The 25,187-nt window shown below is 39.7% G+C and overlaps 3 protein-coding genes across 3 annotated transcripts; 1 reads left to right on the top strand and 2 right to left on the bottom strand.

The window, feature by feature from the left end:
* Positions 1-1,800: 1,800 nt before the first annotated feature.
* Positions 1,801-4,188, bottom strand: LOC137742262 (laccase-3-like). Its single transcript, XM_068482081.2, has 5 exons — positions 4,072-4,188; positions 3,805-3,956; positions 3,295-3,668; positions 2,268-3,215; positions 1,801-2,180 (listed from the first exon to the last, which is right to left on the bottom strand). Exons 1-5 carry the CDS (start codon positions 4,168-4,170, stop codon positions 2,050-2,052), a joined length of 1,704 nt encoding a protein of 567 aa, XP_068338182.2. The 5' UTR covers positions 4,171-4,188; the 3' UTR covers positions 1,801-2,049.
* A 2,651-nt stretch (positions 4,189-6,839) lies between these two features.
* Positions 6,840-15,118, bottom strand: LOC137742108 (N-terminal acetyltransferase B complex auxiliary subunit NAA25-like). Its single transcript, XM_068481859.2, has 19 exons — positions 14,749-15,118; positions 14,502-14,658; positions 14,289-14,407; positions 14,128-14,202; positions 13,862-13,955; positions 13,632-13,750; positions 12,852-12,922; positions 12,201-12,342; positions 11,855-12,030; positions 11,380-11,582; positions 10,560-10,690; positions 10,331-10,407; positions 9,734-9,808; positions 9,367-9,559; positions 9,102-9,221; positions 8,884-9,022; positions 8,534-8,574; positions 8,110-8,364; positions 6,840-7,874 (listed from the first exon to the last, which is right to left on the bottom strand). Exons 1-19 carry the CDS (start codon positions 14,893-14,895, stop codon positions 7,179-7,181), a joined length of 3,030 nt encoding a protein of 1,009 aa, XP_068337960.2. The 5' UTR covers positions 14,896-15,118; the 3' UTR covers positions 6,840-7,178.
* A 624-nt stretch (positions 15,119-15,742) lies between these two features.
* LOC137742210 (sorting nexin 2B) lies at positions 15,743-20,109 on the top strand. Its single transcript, XM_068482006.2, has 5 exons — positions 15,743-17,277; positions 17,361-17,570; positions 17,737-17,997; positions 19,155-19,241; positions 19,743-20,109. Exons 1-5 carry the CDS (start codon positions 16,171-16,173, stop codon positions 19,821-19,823), a joined length of 1,746 nt encoding a protein of 581 aa, XP_068338107.2. The 5' UTR covers positions 15,743-16,170; the 3' UTR covers positions 19,824-20,109.
* Positions 20,110-25,187: the final 5,078 nt, after the last annotated feature.

Below are 25,187 nucleotides of genomic sequence, written 5' to 3' on the forward strand. Positions count from 1 at the left end.
TTTTTCGGTTTCGATTCGGTATTTGATTTTTCCAAACCCACCCCTAGTGACAACCGCATGCAGGTATATGCAAACACATTATACATGTAATAACTTGTCCCTAATTTTATGACTTTTATAATTTTGAATGTGTGAATTTACGAAAATATCATCAAAGGTGAAAAATGTTGACTTTTGTTGACCGCCTTGTTGTGTCACGTGAGATTCGTTTCCTTGGCGTATCCTTGTAGTACTCGTCATTAGGAACGTGTGGGCATATGAGGAGTTGAATTTAGGGCTAAAACGTGAATTTTATGGAATTCGATGCATTAAGGGTATTTTGGTAATTTTATGTTTACGAGATAGTTTTGCTTTTCGTCTTTTCTTCCCTTGGTTGGTGAGCATGTGGGGCCTATCCCTACTTTTTGGTTCCCCAGTTCTCTCTCTCTTTTCTCTTATTTCTTTCCCGGTGAACTCTCTTAAACCATCTCCCTCATCACTCTCTTCCTTTCTCATCTCTTTGTCACTCTCTCTCCCCGATCCCTCAACCACCTAACAACCATAAGAGCACCCCGTTATCCCCCATGACCTTTGCGAGACCCATGATTGAAAAAGAAACACCTCCCCTAAGCTCATTTCTTGCTCTGCACTATGCAACCCTTCTCTGGTGAGTTTCCACCATCTTTGGCCAAGGTAAGCCCTCATAGAACCTCTAGATAGTGTGTTAGTGTTTGATTAGGGTAGCGTTAGGTGTTAATCACTTGAGAACATAGGGAAACCCTCGGGATGGAGCATTGTGTGTTTTGGATTTCGAAATTGTGGCCATTTGGGCATTTTCAGACACCTTTTTTTTAGCCAACTCCGGCTATGTCACGACCTCCAATGGTTCCCCATGATTCGCCGGAAATGGCGTCAAAAATCGCTGCAGGAATCGGGTCGAGTCGCAGGTCGAAATAGGTCAAGGGGATCCGGTGCATGTTTTTTATCTTCCTTCCCTCCTTTCTTTCTTTTCTCATTGGTTCACTATTTTTCCCTTTTCTCCCTGATTGGGCAGTCCCTCCTCCTTTCTCTCATTTCCTCTTTCTCTCCTCCATTCATCACTCTCATTTCCCTCCTTTCTCGTCTCATCCTTCTATCTTGGCCACACACGTGGCACTAAATTGATGCTCCAACAAAATCTGGAGCCTTCCAGATTTATGGTCAAATGACCATTTTGTCCTCGACTTCGTTCGTTAATAACTCATTCGTTATAATTCTAAATTATGTTCCGTTTAAGACCATATGTTTGTAGTGACGAGAACTATGAGGATATGCCAAGGAAAAGAGTCTTACATGACACGATAAGGCGGTCAACAAAAGTCAACGTATTTGCCTCCAAGGGTATTTTCGTAATTTTACATTTTAAAATTATAAAAAAATCGTAATTTTTGGGGACGGATCCTTATATGGAGTGCACGCTACTCCGCCGTCCACGGCAGCGCCTGCAAATTTTTCGATGACCCATCTTGGCGCGTGGTGGTGCGTGAGGTGGCGTGTGATAACCCAGGCAGCCACCCCATAACGGCGTGTGGGGGAACCTAAGGTCCCTCCTTAGGTTTTTCGACGTGCTAAATCCGAATTCACTATCTTTTTTTTCCAAATTCGATCGTTTTAGTAGATTTTTATTAATTGGTCTCTATTGATGGTTACGTGCGTCGGTTGAAAGTGACCCCGTGCTCCCTAGTTCAAGCGGCTCCCCGGTAGCACCATCTCACCACATATAAGCTAGGTTTATCTCATGTTGTGTTTCCTTCATATCTGAAAGCCGGAATGAATAAGATATGCAATCTGAACTGTTTCAAATATTTTATTCCTTTCCTTGAATTCGGAAACAAATCATAACATGACAACTGAACTGCTTTGTTGGAGCATTGTCCAACCCTTGACTCGTTACGGGAAAAAAAATCACAATGGGAACTCACTGACAAATTCAACCTAACCAATACATAATAATTAAGAATGCAAGATAACAGCAAGTCTTGCAATTTCAATAGTGAAATCCAACTACTGGTGTGGTCTTCTCCTGGTAATTTAGCATCGGGGTAGATCTGGTGGAGGAGGAATTACAGACTGTAATGGTCCGTTTCCGTTCTCTACTAGAAAAGCCATAGCCAAACCCAAGGAGAGATGTGACTCTAAGTGACAGTGCATCAGCCAGACACCTAATTGGATCAAGAAGTAGAAAGATATCAAAATAGTGAACAAATATAGGTTAGAAGAAAGCTTAGTATACGAGATTAACATGTTACCTGGATTATCAGCCTTAAATCGTATAGCTACCCATCCTCCTGGACCTGTTCCGATGGTATTCCTCTGTGGCGGGTCAATGAGGTTGAATCTCGCTGGATCTGTGCTGGGGTTGTAGTTTCCAAATCCTGATCCAATCACGTAGAAATGGTACCCATGAAGATGCATAGGATGGTCGTCAGTAGTCACAATACTTGTGTCCTGAAACACTATTTGTACATTAGCACCATACTTCAACTTGTAGAGCTTAGTTCCACGACGAGGTGACCATAGCCCCCGGGGTACATTTCCGGTATAATTGAATTGCACAAGAGGAACAGGTGGAAAGTCTGTGGTGAAGACACCGGGGACACCATAGTAGGCAGCTTGCATTAAGGAGTTGGTTCTTGGTAATACAAAGGAAACATTGTTCATGCTAGCTGCAAAGCGGGTGTTGTTTGGTCCTTGACACCGGGGGCTGTTGGGAACTGTGCAGTTATAAAGTCCTAAACCCACAGTGAAAAACAGGTTCTCGTCAATCTGTGTGGGGACTTTGACCTGGGATGGGCTCTTTATCTGAGCAGTGTATGCAGTAGCAGTTGCTGTGTCGTTGTAAGCTGGCAATGTAGGAAATACTGGTGCTAAACCTTGATTTGAAGAAGCAGCATTCTTGTACTCAAGGATAGCAGTGGTGGTGGTATTGTCGAAGGGCACATTCAGGTCAGTCTGATAGGCACGAGCAGCCATGTAGTACCGAGCAGGGCCCTGATCAGCAGTAAGCAGAACATCGGTTGTTTGGCCAGGGCCTATCATGATAACTCTGGTTGTGAGAGGTTTTGTGTAAGATGCGTCAGCACCCACAACAGTCAGTTGGTGATTGGCAACGGTAAAGAAGAGTTCTTGATTGAGTGCGGAGTTGATGACTCTCAGGAGAAGTGACTCGCCCGATACGACTGGAATTCGAATGGTTTCTGCATCGCCATTTTTTTATGTCAACACATTATACATCGTTTTATTTTTGCATATTTAAGCAAGTGGAATTTAGCAAACCTTTTTGGGAACACCTGTAAAGATCACCAGGCTGGCCGTTAATGGTGTATGCATTAGAGACATTGGGTGCTCCTCCTGTGAAAGCTGCAAGACTCATGACATCTTGGGGGTTTCGATCAAACCATTCCCCAAGAAGAAGGGGAACTTCACGTTTTGGCATCGGGAAGGGGTAGGGAGAACCCAATCTAGGGTAGATTATGAGGGCTCCGTAGACAGTGGCTCTGAGCCATCTGCTATGAGCATGCCACCACAAAGTGCCCTCTTGGTCTGTGATTGTGAACCTGTATGTGTAGGTAGCTCCTGGTTGGATAGGGCACTGTGTGACGTATTCCGGACCATCAGCCCAAGGATTGTTCTGCTGCTTCAGTCCATGCCTGAAAGATACATAACAGTAAGCATTACATAAACTTGGCACGGACACTAGACAAACATTAAACCGTATATAAACCACGATTTAGTTTATTAGCAGCGGAAAATTCAGACGCATTGTAAATTATGATGAATGTATACCAGTGGATGGTGATGTTGTATTTTGCTATGTTGGTAACTTTGACGGCAACGGAATCTCCATTTCTGACTTCCAAAGTTGGTCCTGGGAACTGGCCATTGACTGTGATTGTGCTGTGGGTTCTGCACAGCCTCCTCACCGGCCTCGCTTCAACCTATTTCGAAATTTCCACGCGCAAAACAAAGGCGTTACGAATACGAGTACACAAATATGAACATGGACGCGAATACAAAGACGACTATATTTATACGAAATGAATGAATACGTACAACGAATTCATGGAAGTGATCTTCTGCAGCAGAGAAGGAAGCTAAGAAAGTGAGGAAGGCAAGAAGGCCAAGCAGAAGGGTAAGTTTGGAGGCCTCCATTGCTTTGTTGGTGGTAGTGTGAGCTTAGACTTGTGAGGGAAGACCTATTTATATATTTCTGGATTAAGCGGGAAAGGGAAGACCAAAAATTAATTTTCCCCAGAGCAACTGCCCCCGGATAAGCCCTAAAAAAACACACACACAACGGACCGGACACAAACAAAAGAAACAACTAATCCCTCCTCAGTCAACTGTTAAAAAAATGCTAAGCATCTCAAAGGTTTGGTGACTCTTATTAGTGCCTTATTTTATTAGGGATTGAGCTAAGGTCATAAGCCTTCACTAAATCTATGAAGGGATTGAGAGTTATGCTTTACTTGATGCGAGCAATTGAAAAGCTTCGTGGTCAGAAAATGTTGACTATTAACGGTCGAGTGTATTATTTTGTTGTTGGTGGCGGATCTGCGGTACGATTTTTTTACACAATTTTTGACACGTTTTTGTGAGGTTCACTTCATAATGTATTTTAACAATCTGAACCATCTATCTTTTAAAAAAATCATTCATAGATCATACTTGTAAAAATTAGACAAGTTCAAACCCATTAAGACATTCATTTGTAGTGAAGGAAACTGACAAATATTGTTCTACAAAAAAAACACTAAGCGCTTAAACCAACAGTTATATGGTTTCAGATGTGGGTGATTTTTAGTATACGCTATATTTGAGGGATGACCTAAAAGATAGACGGTTCGAATCGTCAAATACATTACAGGGTATGCCCCATAAAAATGTGTGTCAAAATTTATGTAAAAAATGCGGTGCCACATATCCACCCCCTTCGTTATATCCTCAATTTAGACTGAAGCTAATAACGTAATATGTTAAACTGTCTAACAAGAAATTTTTATTGTCGTTCTTATTTTGTACTTCATCATCTCGATCCTTGGCAAGTGAATCACACCACCACTTGTCCATCATCTATCATGCCTTGTCAGTCAAGGCATTTTGAATCATTCTAAATTGACTCATTCACCCAATTATTTTTGCTATTTCACTTGTGCTTTTCAAAACCTATAAATTATCTAGGGACTGTTAAATGGGGGCTGAATTTTGGTTTGATACGGTAGGGAGGAAGAAGAAAAGAATCATTTTTGTTGCATTACGTATAATTTATGATCGAGTACCCGATGAAATATATATACTTTAACGGGTAAACTTACTAAGAAATGTATTTATGGGCAAAAATGATAGTTTTACTATATTTTTCATACAATATTTGTACCGCTTTTCTAATGGAGATTGAACTAGACCTGGCAAATGGTTAGTGCTTGTTGTTTTTGTGTCAAACTTGTTATTTTAACATATCATGTCGTGTGAAACCTGTTATTTTAACGGGTTCTAAACAAGTTACTCGATCCGTCAACGAATTGTGTAAGAAATTGTCACATCGAATATCTGATCCAGCAAACGATATCGGGTTTAACTACTAACCCGATAACGATCCAAATTGTTAACCGGTTGACCCGAAACTTGTTACTTTTGTGTCGTCTCGTGTCAGGTTAACATGTCGTGTAATAAATTATCAGTCATCATAGAACCCCATATGTTGGTGAGCCTTACTTATATTAGAGAGGTAGTACAAATATGATATAAAAAATATAGTAAGTATAAAATTACTCTTCTACGTACGGGTGATTAGTCTACAAAACAAACAATTGAAAAGTAAGACTTGTTAGAAAACCAAAAGGATTAAAAATAATATGTTTGAAAGCGAAGATAGCTGACTATACCCCTTAAAAAAATAAAAAATAAAAAAATAAAAAATAAAAAAATAATAAAAAATAAAAAATAAAAAATAAAAAAGCGAAGTCAGCTGACACTTTCAAAGTGTATGGACAATTTTTATGGAAAATGATCCTTGCTGGATCCTTTTCTTAAGGATCCTAGAGATCTAGCAATCGTGTGTATTTATCGTATATCATGCGGTCAGTTTTCGTTGAGTACTATTTATATTTGAATTTTAAGTTTTAAATTTTAAATAATTTCTGATAACACGATGTACAATCAATGGACACAATTACAAGATCCCGGATCTTTAGGAAAAGGATCCGGCAAGCGAGGATCCTTTTCCCATTCTTACGATGGTGTTTTGTCAACGTGTACGACCATTTCTTTGATGGTATTTATTTTAAGTGTTTTGAATATTTCTTTGATGGTTTTTTAGTGTTTAGTATTTGTTTAAAGCATCAATCAAGGCACTAATTCGCATGAAGAGTAGTTAATCCTGTGTTAATTAATTCTTATTGATTTGAGATGAAGCAGGCACCGTCCAGATATTCAATGTACCAAGACGATCTGTCTTGGAGGCTCCCAGCCAATTAGAAATGTTCTTATGAGATGTAACTAGGAACCATGTTTGACCAAAAAAATTAAAAGTTCTTTTGTATTAAAAAAAATATATTTAGACATTTTCTTTTCTACAAAGCACTCTTTTTTTAAGCACTTTTTATTTATTTATTACAAGTTTCCATTTATTCCTAATAGAAGCGTTTTTACAAGAACTGCTTCTGAACATAAGTGCTTTTTTAAAAAAAACTCAAGCCTTAAATTATCATCGGCAATACATTTTGTCACTGTTATCATCAATACGCTTCATTAATCTAACTTGCAGAACAGAAAAAAAAAAAATAAATAAATAAATAAATTCTGAATCACATGAAGCGACATGAACCAAAGAACCAATACTTTGATCAACTACATTTCACAAAATGCTTGACAAATTATGAGATGAAATACCAGACAACAAAAATTGGAGGATACATTGTCCAAAATATTGTGCCTAAAAAAATTCCTAAAGTTACAAGCCTGTGTACACTGCCCAACAAAAAAATTACAGCACAACTGCTAACAGAACCACCGCCGGCACAAAACCGCAAAAAAAATAAAAAACAGTAGGAAAGTTTTACTGACAAGAGAAACGTCCATCTCCTTCGATCTCTTCCCTCGCTGGATAACGAAAAATTGAACAGCGCATGAAACATCACATTAACTTTGACAATCATTCTTCAGACTTGAGCTATCTGCTGTTTCAATGTCTGCAACAACTTTAGCTTGGATTCACAGATCCGTAGAAACTCAGACAGCACCGTACATTTCCCCGTTATCAGCTTTCGTGCGACATCAGGAGGACTCCAAGACTTCAATGCTCGGGAGATTCTATCACCAATCTCTGTGTCATTTACGGATGAGATATAAGTTTCTAAAATATGGAAAACTTGCCCAGGGCCTTCGTTCTGTCCTTTATTCTGCAAAGAGGAGAGTAATGTCTCCAAACTTTCATCCTCTGGCCTGTTTATCTGTTCTCTTAACCATTTCATAACTTTTTCCAGAGTATTACGCAGAGACTGGACTGAATCCCGCATATGGGACAGAAAAGAATGATCTGGAACTCCAGTTTTCTTCTTCTTTTTTCCAGACAGAAGAGAGGACCGAGTGCAAGATTGAATTACAAGAGCATGCCAGGCCAATGGTTCTGTAACCAACTGCACCAGAACTGGGACATCAACCCAAGGACAGCTAATTAGAGTCTCCATCGAGTTAACTTTCTCCGAAACATACTTCTCCAACAGCGAACCCACACAGTGCCATGCTCGAGACAGACCCGCATCACCATTTGCTTGACCAATTTCATGGGAACTCAAGTTCCATGCATTCAGAAACACAGAAAAATTTATCCAGTCAATCAAGTCCGCACCAAAGACCTGCAACAAAAGTTACTTTATCAAATCAATGTCGTCGGATACACCGTCAACGTATGGGTGCAAATCTTCGCAGGAATTAAGCAAATCTTTTGATTAATAAAACTTTCCTGGCTTTACTTCCTTCAAATTTCAAAATAAATAAGGAGATTCACAAAACTATGCTTAAGTTTTTCATCTTTTTTAACATCACAAATATATGAAGGAGAGAAAAATGCCAAAATGAGTATAGTACTACCTCAAACGACTTTAGGCCACTAGAGACCCCCAAAACCACTTCTATAGCATCATTAAGTGTGAACCCCAACATTTTTGCATAGCGCTCAAGCAAACTCTTAAGTTCTGAGGGGCCCTTAGAGTCTGATGTGTTTCCATTGGCCTCGAGATTTTCTTTGAGTGAAGTCGAAGCATTCTGTATGGATAGATAAATCATCCGAGGAAGAAGAGACTTCCTCTCAATAACTCTCCTTACATTTGCTTCCCTTTCTTTCACCTAAATTCGGTACAAGCAGAAGAAAAATTTATATTACAGAAGGCAATGAGAAAATTCAATAGATAAGTAGGGTGTTATTGACACAGGGTAACTTCATGGAATCAACTTCTCCAAATCACCATCAATAAAATACATATTAGTTGTACAACAGTACAAGACAGTTTTATACCGAGTGCTCTTTCGGACAATAGGATACTCCTTCAAAAGGACCTGACACCATTGATAAATCTCAAGTCAGTCTCAAAACTATTATCAGAAGTGAAAACAAGACCTTAGTATCGAGTGCAGAACATATATAAAACATAGAAACGAATGCTCTACTCTTCAAAAATTGAACAAGAATGAGACACTAGAATTAAGATTGGAGAAATATTAATTGCCCTTAGTCACGTAAATCCAATACTTAAACATTCCAGGTATGCAATGTATCAACATGGCAACAACTGTTGCTCATATTTTTTGTAGCAAAGTTGTAATGCCTATTAATTAAAGTAGGAGATATGGTCATGTGATACGGACCTAAAAGATAGTTTCTTTCTGAAGTTGGTGCCCACCATGGACGAGACTGCAAATCTTCATTGAAGGTCAAAGATTTGGATCCAATCTCATTAGAGAGTTCGGCAAAGTGAACCCCACATTTCAAGCTTTCAAGAACAGTCTAAAAGAAATAAACATAAACATGTTAGCTATCATATGAAAGAACGTGCATTCAACGAAAAATTGCAAAGAAAAGTTACCTCTTCATCATCAATGTTATCTGCATTCTGCTTTAACTGTAGAATGGGTCCTTCAACCTTCGCCACTAGATACTGATTAGAGTGTTGCAGTCTTTCTTTAAACTGGACAAATTCAATTACCTGGAATGAAAAATAGTTCAATATAATAAAAAGTCTTGGTTTTCACAAAATAACATTTATTTAAGTAGAGAGAGAGAGAGAGAGAGAGAGAGAGAGAGAGATCAGGTAGTTAAATAATATGCATAATGAAAAATACATTACGTACTTTTGAGTAATTTCTATGACGATAGGCAAGAAATGTAAGGTCTGCTGATTCTCTTAAGTGGTCATCCATAAACCTGAGATAATCCTTGAGCAGATCGTTTAAATCTGCCCATAGGGGAGACAACAACATCTGGGGTAAAATATGGTGTGAAACAGTTTCCATCAAGATATTTTTCACATCCAACGACTTGAACCTAAACAAGAATAAAAGAAGTAAGGCACTGACAAAAATTTAGTAAATGTAACATAAACAATAAAGCCCAGTAATAGCCACTAATCAGCAAGTGATTGGCATGGTATAACTGGACCAACAATGACAGTATTCTTTTAGCATAACAAGTTCCAAGGTTAGATTAATTGTTATTTACCACTCATACGCCAACGAAAGGGCACCTAAGTGAGAGTACAAGTGCAGCAACAATATCTTGTACTGCCATACATATCTGCAAAACAAACCAAATTACTAATGTTATATAAGCAAATAGAAGAATGATTCCTACGGAAACAATAAAGCAAAATTTTCTCTATGGATACAAAACCATGCACAATTCAATTAACAAGGAAATAAGTCCTAAAGCAAAGTTTCGTGTTGATCAAGCACCTTAAGCCATAAAGCTAAGAAAATGCATTCAGGCTCCAATTGTTCAACTGGAAATTGAATACACACAAGGCTTTAAAGACATACATATGTATTCAGGCTCCAATTGTTCAACTGGAAATTGAATATACACAAGGCTTTAAAGACATACATATGTATTCAGGCTCCAATTGTTCAACTGGAAATTGAATATACACAAGGTTTTAAAGACATACATGTTGGAACCATAGTGATTAGGATGCTATATGTGACAGAAGATCAAGAAAAGAAGACAATATATTTAGTAGACTTGATGCCATGGTGCCCAACATCAAGTTTAAAACAATAATACCCATAATAATTATACTAAAACTAATGGGATCCTCACTTTCGAATTGTCAAGCCGAACTCCAATACCATAATTGCTTCAAAATAGTAGCCGAAATTCCTTGTACGCCAGAATAACTATACCGAAACGAGTATGTGGATGAGACCAGCCTCAATAAGAGTATATTAAGAATTAAATACTTAACAAACTGAAAATTGGTTTTAGTAAAACAAGCCAAGAAATTTGTCAAGTCACTTCAGGAGAGTACGTTTGTAGATGTATGAAATACCTGAATCAACGCATTGCATGCCATTGAGAGCAGCTCCTCCCCATGCATACTCTCTTGTGAATCCAAATCCTTCGAAAGTGGAAGGTTTTGACAATACATCTCGACCATCTGCACAGCAGATCCCTCAAGTTCTGAAGAAGAATGGCTAAAATTAATATTGTATGACTCAAAGGACAGTTTAATAACATGTTTTTATTGTCACACTCATGGTAGATGCAACAAATACACAAAAACTATAGAGAAAAAAGGACACCAAGCCAACGTTCAAGAAGAACTACATTTGACTTGGGCATCACCAACCAACTGAAAAATAAATATGTGCATACAGCCTGTAAAGATTAACACTACTGAAATCCTCCTACAAACTGCATCCCACCAAGGAAAAAAAAAAACCAATACTGAAGGGCTTAAGAATACCCCGTGGAAAGCCAACACCCTACCCTCCTCTAAACTAACATCAAACATACAACTGCATCTCATCACCCCTCCTCTCCTATCTACTGCTTTTCATCTGTTAAAGCACTGTTCACACAAAAATAAGACCACTGTATGTGACAAACGGCCTAGGTCAAATAATATGCATACCCTAGATCCACGTTATTTGCAATCTGGAAAAAGTTTGGGAAAAGAACCCTCAACAGAGACACCCCACATCATAAATCATCCCAAAACCTGGTCTAAGGCCCATAACCAATCTCAAAGAACATCAAACTAAAGAAATAATACCACCATTGCCGATATGACTTGTGAAAGGTATTCTCTAGGCATGTCATATAATGAAGTTGAAGAAATTCAACAGATACAAGATTAAGAGTCGCACCACCCACAGGAAGCTTGAACGTGTTTCCGATCAATTCTTGAATTTTAAAGAATGTTATTGACTGCAAAAGAATTTTTGTTGGAACAGCTGAAATGGAGTCAGAGCTTTCCTTTAACTTCCCCAGCAGTTCTGCCTTCTTATCAGGGGTTAAAACTTCAAGAAACATCTCGACATCAGAAGTGAAGCAGGCCAAGTGACCAAACCTGTGGTTGAAAGTAAATCAAATGACCAATTTGAAACTGTAGTTATATAAATTTGGTTACAATAGGCAAAGGTACATATCATTATCAGCAAGCCTACATTTGAAAACAAAATGACTGTAGCTTTATAATTCTGCTAGGTCACCGAAGTTAATAATTTTTCCAAAGTTAATAAACCCCATCCTTCTAACCGCCACGATGAACAACATAAGAAATATATAAATAACCAACTCAAGAGTGAAAACTGTAGAGAAGATGGGATATTCGTAATATACCTAATAAAGTATTGGATTAGAGACTCCATTAACTTGTCATCATCCACTTTGCCATGTAAGTGCCTCCTCCTTTCAATTTCAATATTTGCCAAGTATGGAGACCTTAAAAAATTATCACCGATATTTTCTAGTAACTTCTTTACAAAATCTGATGCACTTGACATGCGAGAATTAAACTGCAATCCAGTAAGTAAAAATCAAATTTTGAACAAAAGATTGGCTCTGTTAGAAATACGCATAACAGAAAAAATATAACACAGAAATAGAAGGTCAACTTAACTAAGGACAAACATGAACCACTCAACTCTCTAATAGCAAGAAAAGAAAAACAAACATAAGTTTGTACCACTTCATCTCCCAAGGTTGAAATCTTGCACTCAATGAATTTTGGAGGATGAATTGGATCTGTGATGGCCATATTGCACCAATTGCTGTCATCCTCCAGCAAACAACCGAGGTAATGTAGGAAACAATCCCAATCATCAGGACTGCCAGATGAAAGAAAGAACACTAAGAGTCAAAATCTCTGTAATGAAAATATTGCGATCCGAATGACAGAAAGGCACATCAAGGCCCTGAAAAAAAAAAGGCAATAAATACTAAAATAACTTATTACAAAAAGTTAACTATGCTGATATTGTGCCAAATACCAGCAATACTACTGTGAAATATATATGGAAAAGGTTTTCTTAAAAGAGAATATATGGACAAGGTACTGATCCAGAAGGCATAGAAATTTGAAGAACGAATAAAAGGGAAGGGTACTGCCCAGCATGTCTTGTATGCTGCTAAGAGTAATTTAGCATCACTAACTTGAAAGGAGGGCATCAAAACCCCCTCAATTACTTTAAATAAAGACAACATCAATATGAACCATATAGACCATATGATGGCAGTCAAGAACAAACTAGTCTTGTTCATATTTCTCACAGTTCTGCCTTGCATACTAATACTGGAAGACTATTTTTATAATGACAAAAAGATTTCACAAGCATACCATAATTCTAGGATTCTTTGAAATATGCCGGCAGCAGCAGTGTAGTCACCTGCCCGAGCATGAAGCCTCCCCTGTCAACTTAAAGTCAAAGTGGACAAGTTGATAAAACAAGTGGCAAAGAACCATTCAAGCTAGTAACTACAAGATTTAAAAGTTTTGACCCAAAAAAAGAGACTCAAACAAAGTAAAATAGTTATATGCAGTCGTATATCCTATATCAAGGCTTTCATTTGTATGCAAATGAGTTATTTCTTTAGAAAAAAACTAATTTATTCATCTATTCATAAGTCACCTTATTAAACTAATTCTTATGGAAAGCAAAACTTGTTTAGCAGTCCAATTTTCACAAGCATTATATATTATTTCACAGCAATGGTATCCGTCTGTCTTCCTTGAAAAGAAACAAAGAACAAAGGGAAACAAAATGTGTTTTCCATAGAAGCTTCAACATTAACGAACAATAAGCTGATGAATTGTGAATCTCAGTACTGAAAAATAGCAAAAAAACTCTAAACAGAATAAGATGCTTGATACCATTGCAACAAACCACTAGCATGCTTGTGGACGACTTCCAGAATAAATTCATATTCAAATTGAGTTTGATATATTTTTGTGTTTGCACAGAACATGTTTTGTGTCAAGATTCATCCACTATAAGTCTATTTAACTGACAAGGACATGTGGAAACATCTGAGTGTACATAACACAGGCATTTAGATTTAAATCCGAGCAGTAGATTATTAGTGGCAGGCCTCAAGAAACGAAAGCTTTAGAAAGTACCTGTATGCGTAGTTTGTCAACTTCAACCATCAAAAGTGATCCTAATTTTCCAGAGAGAATTTCCAAAGCATCCCCGTATTTGGCTTGTTGTTCCAATATGGAAACATAGACCATAAGAGCTGAAGCCAAGTACAAGATTTTAGTGCAGGAATTAGAAGTGTCCACCAATACAAAATTACGATTCGAGATAGACCTGGACCACCATAAATAGTGAATAAAACAATGCACACCTTCAGGTTCATGCAAGCTGTGGGAGGCAACATGCTTCTTAACCAAACCTTCAGCTAGTGTTAAAAGCTTCTCGCTCCCATTGCCGCAAAAAACCTAACAGAGGTTCAAAACCCATAATATAAGCAAGTGTACATATTTCCCATTGTTTCATGTTTTTCCATTCGGTCATCAAGAATCGACCTTGTAAACATAAAATGACAATTCCAGTAGAAAGTGAGTGTCTTTTGACCGATACAAAAGAAGGGCACAAGAAAGCCGGTGTTACCTGTAACTGGATGCTACACACTGCCCATAACAAAAACCTCTCCTCCCCAACAAGCTTGTACATTTTTATAGCTGTCTGATAAAAACATACACAACAATAAATTACACGAAAACAAAAGATACAACGACGAAGATAACATACGAAAGAAGAGAAAAAGACACCTGTTGCTGCTTTACGAATGAGTACTCGCGAACATAGCAGTTGAAGAGGCCCATCATGAGCTCCAAATTGTTGGAAAACTTCCCGCAAGCATATTCGTAACAGCTGGTCGCCATTTCCACTGGTTGTACAAACAAAAAGACAAGAAATTCGGCAATGTGTGCATTCTGGGTTTGCTACAAGACAGTTAAGAAACGGAAAATATATATACTGACAGTGATCGAGCCGTTGGAAGACGATTTGCAAGGTGCTGAGAGTGAGATCGTCCATCAAAACGGAGTCGTTTGAGTGCAGAAGCTTCTTGGCGCTCAGGCAAACCGACACTGCCTCGTCGGATTTCCCCATCCTCTCCAGGACGAGAGCTTTAAGCGCCTGTGAAGTGAAAAGGCCGCCAAGAAAGCGGATTTACGAAAATGTAAAGAGCAAAACGACGTCAGATAAGAAGGGCGAGCGAGAAATTACCAAGCAGTAGGGCGAATTGGGGTACTTGGAGAGGAGGGCGGTGACGAGCTTGAGAGCGTTCTTGAATTGGCGAGAATCGATCGCGTCCCAAATGGGTCGGACCCGGCGCTCCGGTATGCCTCCGGCCAACCCGAACTTGGACGCCATTGGAGGTCTGGATTTTTAGGGTCAGTGAGTGAGGTTGTAGGTTGGAAGAGAGAGAGAGAGAGTTTGGATACTCTGCGCGCTACTCTGAAGCTTTGGAAACGCACAACGAAAACCTAATCAGAATGTTTGGATGCGGAGTTAGTGGAGTCACCTAATCCGAGTACCGGGAGCACCGGTTCTCCAACACTCCGTTTGGATGTTTGGATTTTAAAAAATAAATTTTAACAAAAAGCTCGCAAGACAGTTTATTTTAACGAAATATCATATTTTTACATTAAAAAATCAATTTTAAAACTATTTACTTTACCATTTATTTTGTCCTTATCGTTAAAACTCAAATTTTTTAAGTTTTTTTCATTAGTTTTCCTTTTTAAAAAAGGCAAATTATTATTATTTGTCAATGATTTGTTCAACACATTGAAATTTTATTAAAGCGATAATATAAATATGGTATGAAAAATATAATAAGTGTAGCAGTTTTGTTATTATATTGTTATGCACGGTGGATCAAATGGGAACCCGTGGTCGTCATTTTGGTGGGCTACCATGTGCGTATGTTGATGAATTCTATTAAACGATACGACTGTAATATATCTTAAAGTGATTATAAAAGGATAAGACCATCTAATAACAATTTAATAGTTATGAAACACACATGTGACTCGGCAATTGAAGATGAATTTCAGGCATGTATTTTATAAAGCACGTTTTGAGCTCAATTCCTGACGCTAGTGAATCATACGATTGTAGCAAAAAAAAAACTGAAATATCTCTGTAAGTTTTCTCGACTTCAAAAGATATAAAAAAAACTAATATAACAATACCAGAAAAATTGAAATGTCTTTGTGAACCCGAAAAAAGAAGAAAAACCAATATAGCAATACCACTAAATCTAACCATTCAAAGCAAGTCGTCATTCGACATTCCAGTTCAAGTAAAAACAAGTACTCCGCAACACTTCAAACCCAAAAACATAATCCCATTCAAAAGGTCCCGAATCCAACGAACTAAACCCGTCGTCCTTTTGGCTCACGGATTTATCGTTCTTTCTCAGCGGTCAGCACACCCTTCATGCCCACGTGTCTCTCCCTCGCCCTCATCCTCCCCATTCGATCGTCTTCCCCACCCAGCCACCTCTGCCAAATTCCAGTCAAGTCTTCCCACTTCTGCAACTCCCCAAAAACCCCTAAATGCCCCTCAATTCTTAGACTAATTACTTCCTCCTCCAACTCTTTTCTTCTTCTCCTATCGGTTTTGTTCCGGTGAAGGAACGAGATGATGGGCTCTGAGAACCGGGGCTCCGACGAAGCCCACCTCCACGCGCCCAAAGAAGAAATGGAGGATCTCGTCCTCTACGGTCAATTGAATGGCAATAAATCGTACTCGAATTATCGCAGCGCCATGTCGTCGCTCTCCGATACGACACACCCCCTCTCGTCGTCGCCGTCCTCCTCCCAGATCGTCTCCGCCACCACCACCGCAACAACGCCAGCCGACGCCGATCCCCTTTTCGCGCCCTCACCGTATCTCGATCTGCGAAACCCTAGCTCGGCCCCTGATAACTCCACGTACCTCGATACGCCTTCGTACACCGACGTGGCCTTCAGCCCCTTCGATGCCGCAACCGCCGCCGAAATCAACGGCATCGAGAGCCCCGGCAAGAGCTCCGACAACTCGAGCTCGTACTCTCTCTCGCGATCTCCGTCTTCCTCTTCCGAGTACCTCAAAATCACGGTATCGAATCCGCAGAAGGAGCAGGAAGGCGCGAATTCGATCGTTCCGGGAGCTAACACATACGTCACGTACCTGATCAAGACTCGGACGAACATTCCGGATTTCGGCGGATCGGAATTCGGTGTCCGGCGGCGGTTTCGGGACGTGGTGACGTTATCGGACCGGTTGGCGGAGTCGTACAGAGGGTTCTTTATACCGCCAAGGCCGGACAAGAGCGTGGTGGAGAGTCAGGTGATGCAGAAACAGGAGTTCGTGGAGCAGAGAAGAGTGGCATTGGAGAAGTACTTGAGGCGATTGGCTTCGCACCCGGTGATCAAGAGAAGCGACGAATTGAAGGTGTTTTTGCAGGTGCAGGGGAAGCTTCCCCTGGCATTAACCACTGATATGGCGTCTAGGATGCTTGATGGGGCGGTGAAGCTTCCTAAGCAGTTGTTTGGGGAGAGTGGGGCGGTACTGGCGCCTCACGAGGTGGTTCAGCCTGCGAAAGGCGGCAGGGATTTGTTGAGGTTGTTCAAGGAGTTGAAGCAGTCTGTAGCTAATGATTGGGGGGCTTCAAGGCCGCTGGTGGGGGAGGAGGATAAGGAGTTTTTAGAAAAGAAAGTGAAGATGAACGAACTGGAGCAACAGCTCAGCAATGCATCTCAGCAGGTAATGTGTACTGAAGTGAACATATCTGTGTTGTCTGTGTGTGTATGTTTCAGTTTAAAGTGATTAATTGCTTTGATTTATAGGCCGAATCACTTGTTAAAGCTCAACAAGACATGGGAGAGACGTTGGGAGAGTTAGGACTAGCGTTTATTAAGCTGACCAAATTTGAGAACGAGGAGGCCTTGTTCAGCTCTCAGAGAGTGCGGGCTGCCGACACGAAGAATGTGGCAACTGCTGCAGTTAAAGCCAGCAGATTCTATCGGGAGTTAAATGCTCAAACCGTCAAGCATTTGGTAATTTTGTAACCCTTTTTGTTTTTCATTGCATTTGGAACTATGAAATTGGTTTGGTTAGTAATGTTTATGTGTGTAGTACATTTTCTTCAGCTGTTTTTCATTGTTTCTTTAGAAGGAAACCCATCAATTGTAATAATGACTGTTCATACTATGTGTGTTGCAGGATACATTTCATGAATATCTCGGGCTAATGTTAGCTGTCAACGGTGCATTCTCAGATAGGTCAAGTGCTCTGTTGACAGTGCAGACTCTTCTATCAGAATTGGGTTCGCTGCAATCACGAGCCGAAAAACTTGAAGTTCAATCCAATAAAATATTTGGCGGTGACAAATCAAGGATTCGCAAGCTAGAGGAGTTAAATGAAACCATAAGAGTCACCGAGGATGCTAAAAATGTAGCAATCAGAGAATATGAGCGGATCAAGGTGCCATTATACTCCTCAAATTATTTTTAATGTACTACTGCCAAGGATAATCTTTCCCATATGTGCTAGTTAAATATGTCAGTAAGTACCTTGTGAAGGCTTTTGCAGCCCAGAGGCTCTATGTTTTAGCTTTATGCAGAGTTATTTCTTTTGTTAAATCGTAGGTCCTCATGTTTGTTTCCAGTGCTTCTCCCTCGTTATGTGTAGCTGTCCCCTTCGTGTGCTTTGCATTATTGACCCTAAACTGTGTCTAATCTCACTCCTTTCAAGGAATTTACTCACTCTGGTTTGTAATCTGATAAGTGATAACCTTATAGCATTCGCATAACCATATAGCATTCAAGCTCACAACATTTTGAAGTACATGACACTTGGTGTTTGATGACGATGTCATATGGCTATTTTGATCACTAATACTTGGTTGTTTACATGGGTTATCAAAAACTAGGTAGTGTAATGTTCCTATTTATTATTATGGTATCTCAATACCTGGCGGCAACATTGCCATATTTCTTGTTGCTGTCGGCCATTGCTTTTGGCTTATGACTCTGGTCTGGTGATGTGATGTGATGTATGTGAGGTCTAGCCAGACCCTTGCACCTGTATGAGGGTACTAGTTAATCTTGTAAGCCACCACCACCGAGCCTGTTCTTCACAATGAGGAACAACTTTAAGTAGTGTAGGTCTTCGATGCTGTTGTTGTTGCATGTGCAGGATGAAGTATATGCTTCTGGAAACCGAGTTTCTTTTTCTTTACAAACTTTGTGTTATTCAGTACCTGAAATGATCTTGTACTGTTACAGACCACCATTGCATGTTTTGTTGCTAAGAAATTTGAATATGCATAAATTACATTTGGTTTTGATGTGTCTGTTTCAGTGTTTCAGTTTTAGATGACGAACTATTGCATCCATTTGATCTCTTAAACCTGTTGTTTTTGTCCCTTTGTGATAAAGGCTATCCAATTTTTTTAATCCCGGTGAAATTTTGATGCCCTTTCAGCTGATGCAAATGGATGTATTTGTATATTTGACATTTACATAATATTGGAAATATTCTAAAGGCATACTGTTTTTCCCTGTATAGTTGAAATATCTCTATTTAATTGTCAGTACCCTCACCAGAACTTAGAATGATTTGATTTTGTTGAAATGCAGGAAAATAACAGGAGTGAACTTGAAAGACTTGACAACGAGAGGCACGCTGACTTCTTGAACATGTTGAAGGGATTTGTGCATAATCAGGTACTTACTGCTTGCATTGTTGTTCACCTAGGATGGTTATAGCTCTCTATAAGAGTCTGCATGTAAACTACTTTCGTTCTTTCGTTGATGTCATTCCGGTGTTATGAGATGGATAATCTGAAAGGCCCAGCTAGATAGAAATGTGAAACAGAATTTGGAAATTGTTCCTTGTGAATGTGCTCGTGCATGCTTTTCACCATTTCGTTTACCACTTGTTATGAGTAATGAGAATTAGTGGATGGTTTCGTTTGTAAAGGCCTAAAGGGATGCTTTGGGTAAATGACCGAATGCATCTGTGAGAGAGAGGCTTAGTATATCTAGTAGGTGGCTTAGCCAAGAGTGGATTTGCTGTTGGGACAGACTCTTAAATGTCAATTCTTTTGGCATCATTGTTCTTGTGTCGTATGCAAGTCCGTCTTTGAATGCTTTCTCTTTTGTTGCACATTCTTTATTTCCGCTTTCGCTTCCATGTAACGAATAGTTGTGTTGTACAATTAACAGGTGGGATATGCTGAAAAGATAGCAAATGTGTGGTCAAATGTTGCAGAGGAGACCAGTCCGTATGCGAAAGAGAGCCCTTGAACCTTGTGTCTGTAAATGAAATTTTCACTTCTTTTTTTCTTCATATTTATATTGATACCCACTTCATAGTAAATTGCATTACATTCATTAGAATAAAACGATAAAAATGGAGCTCCGGGTAGTTTATAAACTTTAACCTTCCCAAAGTTGTATCTGTTAGATAGATAATCACGCGATTTTAGAGTTGATGCTGTAAATTGCTTGCTACTTGTTTGATATGTGGAGCTTTTTAATCCATGAGTTTCTGAATGCGAGCCGTTGCTCGGCTCTCAACTGTTGGCTTCAATTGTTTGCTGATTCCTTGTTGCTCGTTTGCTAATTTGTTCGACATGACGTTGTAGGATAGTTTTGTGATATGAAACCTCACAAAATTCCTGCTCTTCAAGGCGAGGATGTTTATATGTTGTTTTTTAAGTTTTGAATATGATGTTTGAGCCTGTGATTAGGGATGGGTAATGGTTATGACGGACGGGTAACCGAGGTTATTTATCTATAACCGTTTAAGCTTTTACCCGCATAACCGTTTACCCTTTGGGTATTTATATAAACAGGTATACCCATACTCATAACCGTTTATAAACGGTTAATTATACTCATAACTGCATACCCATTTACCCATAATCGTGTACCCGTTTACTTTTTTTTTATTTTTACCTGTCTACCTATTTTTTGAACAACTTGAAAATTAAAAAGAAATTTGTCATAATTTTCTTTTTTCTAACTATTAAATACCTTTATAAGTACATTTAACATGTATTTTTATATTAACGGCAATATTATTTATGAATATATGCGATGTCTCCCAATTATTTGACGGTCAATCTATTACAAGAATCATGCATATGTTCATCGATCCAAGCCTTTTAATCGATTTCTAATTTTGAGGTCAAATATTTATTGAAAACTCGAAGCCAATTAAATATATATATATATATATATATATATATATATATATATATGTGTGTGTGTGTGTGTGTGTGTGTAGGTACGCATCATCTGATAATAACATGTTTCTAAATGCTCAAAGTAATCATTATCTTGAATTGTTCAAAGCTCCAAAAGACTCCAAAACAAAACTGTTAAACACTTTAATGTTTTAGCACATTCAATCACATATATTAAACATTAGCCCGTTCGATCAACTATATTTTTCTCTCAAGTGAGGCATAAATATATAAATATATATATATATATATATATTATATGGCCCTTTATAACCAAGTATATCTCGGGATACTAAACTTAGTTAGAAACTAAATTTTTCTTTTTTTCAGTTTTGCATATATTAAAATAAACGGTTAAATGAGTACCCATTTATAACCGCGGGTAACATCCATAACCAACCATTTAAATTTCACAGGAAATGGTTATACCCATAACCGTTTATTTATCTAAACGATTACCCATAATCGTAACCGTTAAATTTAAATGGACGGATAACCGCGGTTACCCATAACCAATGGGTATTTGCCCATCCTTAGTGAGGATCCTCCTGACCAAGCCCATCAGGCCGTTGAAATTTATCTAAAGGCTACAATATTATAACTTTTAAAGAAGCCCCCTGTTTAACTGTTGGATAAAATTTCAACGCCCCGATGGGCTTGGTCAGGAGAATCCTCACCCTTTGCTCAGGAAAGGATCATGATCCGCATGTTTTGATATGGGTCTAATGTATTGCACAGTCATAGGTAGGGTCTAATAAGTAGAGCAATTAAAGTGTCCATAATTTGAAAACAAAATTGCACCGATTGCGTTGAATGTTTTATCATGACTCTTCCAAAATTAACATGGAACTTTAAGTTACATATCAAATCTCATCATTTCATAAATAAAAACTCTCATTTTTTTTAGTGTAAAATATATCTTTGTATTAAAATAAAAAATAAAAAATAAAAAGTTACTCATCAAATCTCATTGTTTCATCAAAAACTCTATCCTACTTCTGTTTTGAATTTTCCTCGTGATTTCTACAAATCAGTATCCAAATTTGAATTTGAATTCGCATGAAGCTATGAGAACTACAAGGCATGTTTTCGTTGAGTCATTTACAACAGTAAGCTTCATTTTTGCTGGTATTTGTTACATGATTCGCGAGCATTATACATTGATTGTCTTATGTAAGTAATTGCTCAAGAGACTTTTGACATTGAATGTGTTAGCTTTGGGGGATTTTAACATTACCAAGATGGAGGACTACATTTTACTATTAGAATCATGTAAAATTACTTATTCCACCATGATAGGTAGTTACAATACTGTTTGGGCCCAAAATATTATTGTTGGGCCGAGCAGCAAGATGTACTCGGCCCAAGGTGATGGTAAATACTATGGGCCGAATAATAACTCCCGGGTAAGCTTGCAGGATCGGCCAAATCCTATCCCAAGTAGTCCAGATAAGTAGGAAAGGTCGAAGAAATCCTAGTACGACCAGGATTCTCGACCGGCAAGGAATAGAGTCCCGAAAAGAAGGAAAATTCAGAATCCCAGTGGGGGTAGGTTTGTTCGAGTTAGAATCGAAATGGGACAGGGACTCCCAATCCAAATCGGAATCGGTTTCAAGGAATGGGGTGCTATAAATACCAGAGATCATGCAACAGAAAAGGACCTTCACAATCAGCATACAATTGCCCTGCGCAAAACCTCTCAAACACCTTGAGATTTTTCCTTTTCTTTTCCCCGCCGACACACCTTCAGTTTGGATAAACAGCACTGTGGGAGCACCCGGCTAGCATCTTCAGTTTGGATAAACAGCACTGCTGCCGCAGAATCAGCCGACCGAGAAGCACCTTCAGTTTGGATAAACAGCACTGCGTCGAGGTCGACCGGTTATCTATCTAAGTCTCGGCCGAGAAGGGTTTACGGACCTTTATTGGCAGAGGTCACCTTGCTAGCCTTTTCGGCATAGTCAGGTGTTACGAATTGCATTGCTCGGCGTACAGGACGCCGAGTTATTTTATGATTGGATACTCGCAAGTAGGTTTCAGGGTTCGGCATTCCGACGGCCGAACTACGTTTACCATCAAGACATACATCACGTTCGAGTACCTGTGCCCGTACAGTTTGGTCTCGAGTCGACGTGCTTATACTCTTACGAATATAATCACAGTGACCGAATCGGGCTCCGACGATTATTGAACTCCGCAGAATTAGTAGCCTTGTCTTCAGGCTGTAGAACTCAGAGATCGAGAGCGTTCCTTCCTCGGTCGCAATCGCAAGATAGAAGTCAACGACGCGCTCCAAGCGACATCAACAAATTTTACTCCTTGGCCGAGCTCGGCCGACGAGTTGGCACGCCCCGCATTCAACCGAAGGACGTAGTTAGCTTACTAGTTACTCGGCATGCGCGCCACGTAGGTTTTGTAATTTTTAGGGTCAACATTTTGGCACGCCCGGTGGGACCTTTGTGCTAAACCTTCGGAGTTCATGCCCGTTGAAACACGGTCTACAAAGAAGAAAACAACCATGGGAAAGTCAACAACTGACTTGCCAGTGCAAGGCTTTGGGCAGGATTTGCACTCTACAAAAAATCCGATCATTGTTGCGCCGCCCGAGGCCACAAGTGTAACACGCCGAGAGAATGAAATCTGTCTCGGCAGGCAACCTCACAACCCAACAGTCCCGAATCAAACGGCTGGAATGTTTGTGGAAGGGATTGTGGAAGATTGTGACGACGATGGTGGGGAAGGTTCCGATCCACCAACTAGGACATTCCTTCGGAGACGACTGGATGAACAATATCGTCAGGTCGAGCAGTCGATTGGTCAGAAGATGAATGATTTGCTAGACGCAATACGTAGTAACAGCGATACACAGACCAGAATGCTTGAACTACTGGTTAGTAAAGCCTTCGAAGATGGCCAGGTCGGCCAACCTTGGCAGCTCTCGACGAGTGTGCCCATACCAGCCGAGAGAGGGTCCGCTCGGCCGCAACCAGTCCCCTTAGAAAGAAGAGGACCAGGAAACGGGTCCGAGGGACCAAGCCAGGGAGAAGCCGCCACTTCCGTAAACATCACCGAAGTCCAGAGAATGATTGACTCGGCCCTGAAGAAAGGGCCGAAGTTTCCAAAATTTATCCATCCATACCCGGCTTATGTAGAAAGGTTTGAATACCCCCGAGGATTTAAGATCCCTGATTTCAGCCTCTTCGCCGGGGAATCGTCTTTATCTTCATTAGAACATGTGGCTCGGTTCACAGCACAGTGTGGAGACGTCAATAGCGACTTCTACAAATTACGGTTGTTTAACTTCTCACTGACAGGCTCAGCTTTCGCCTGGTACATTAATCTTTCACCCAACTCCGTGCAGAGTTGGGAAGAGTTGGTCGAAAAATTCCATGAACAATTCTATCGGCCAGGGATGGAGATGTCCGTATCATCGTTGGCTAGGATGGCTCAAGCATCCGACGAATCTCCAATGGAGTACCTTACAAGGTTTAAATCGGCCAAGAATTAGTGCCGAGTACCACTCCCCGAAGTGGAATTCGTCAGGATCGCCCTCAACGGATTAGACGTGGAGTACAAAAAGAAATTCCTGGGGGCAAATATCCGAGATATGTACGAACTTGCTCAACACGTTGAACAATATGATTATCTGCTCCGAGAAGAAAAGATATCAAAGTCACCATCCCGGGGAACGTTGTATAAGAATCCCACGGTTAGCTATGCATCGGCCGAAAGTGAAGACCCCCAGTATGCTAGTGTGGATGCGGCCGAGATAATAATAGACAAACCCTTTGTCTGCAAGGCTTTGGCTCAAGTAAATTCCAAAGACACCAAAACCCGTTCGGCCGCCGACGACATAAATAAGTCATCGAAAGTATACACTTTCGATATCACCAAAGCTGACGCAATTTTCGATCAATTATTGGCAGCGAAAATCATCAAGCTTCGGCCGGGACACACCATCCCTAAGGCCGATGAATTAAAGGGCAAGATATACTGCAAATATCATAATTCTAATAAGCATGCAACCAATAATTGTGTTGTGTTCCGAGACACAATTCAAAGTTGGATTGAAAAAGGAAAGTTGAAATTTCCGGAAAAGCAGATGGCGGTCGACGTTAATCCTTTCCCTTCAACAACGATTGGTATGGTAGATGCTCATATCCCTAAAAACAAAGGGAAGGCCGAATACGTCCCGATACAGCATATCCATCAACGGAATGGTCGAACAAGACTAAAGCTTGATTTGTTTTCGAATGCACCACCTGCGGAACAATCAGGGCCACCCGTCGATAATCCTATGACGAGATCAAGTCCCGACGGAACTCATGAATCAACAGTTTTATGTGATCATTGTAAAACATCAGTTGAACCTGGGAAGAAGACATCTTCAACACCCCCCACGGCCCTTGTAACATCACCT

This window comes from Pyrus communis, chromosome 11, assembly GCF_041283825.1.
Source record: "Pyrus communis isolate YQ-2024b chromosome 11, ASM4128382v1, whole genome shotgun sequence".
Lineage (NCBI taxonomy): Eukaryota > Viridiplantae > Streptophyta > Magnoliopsida > Rosales > Rosaceae > Pyrus > Pyrus communis.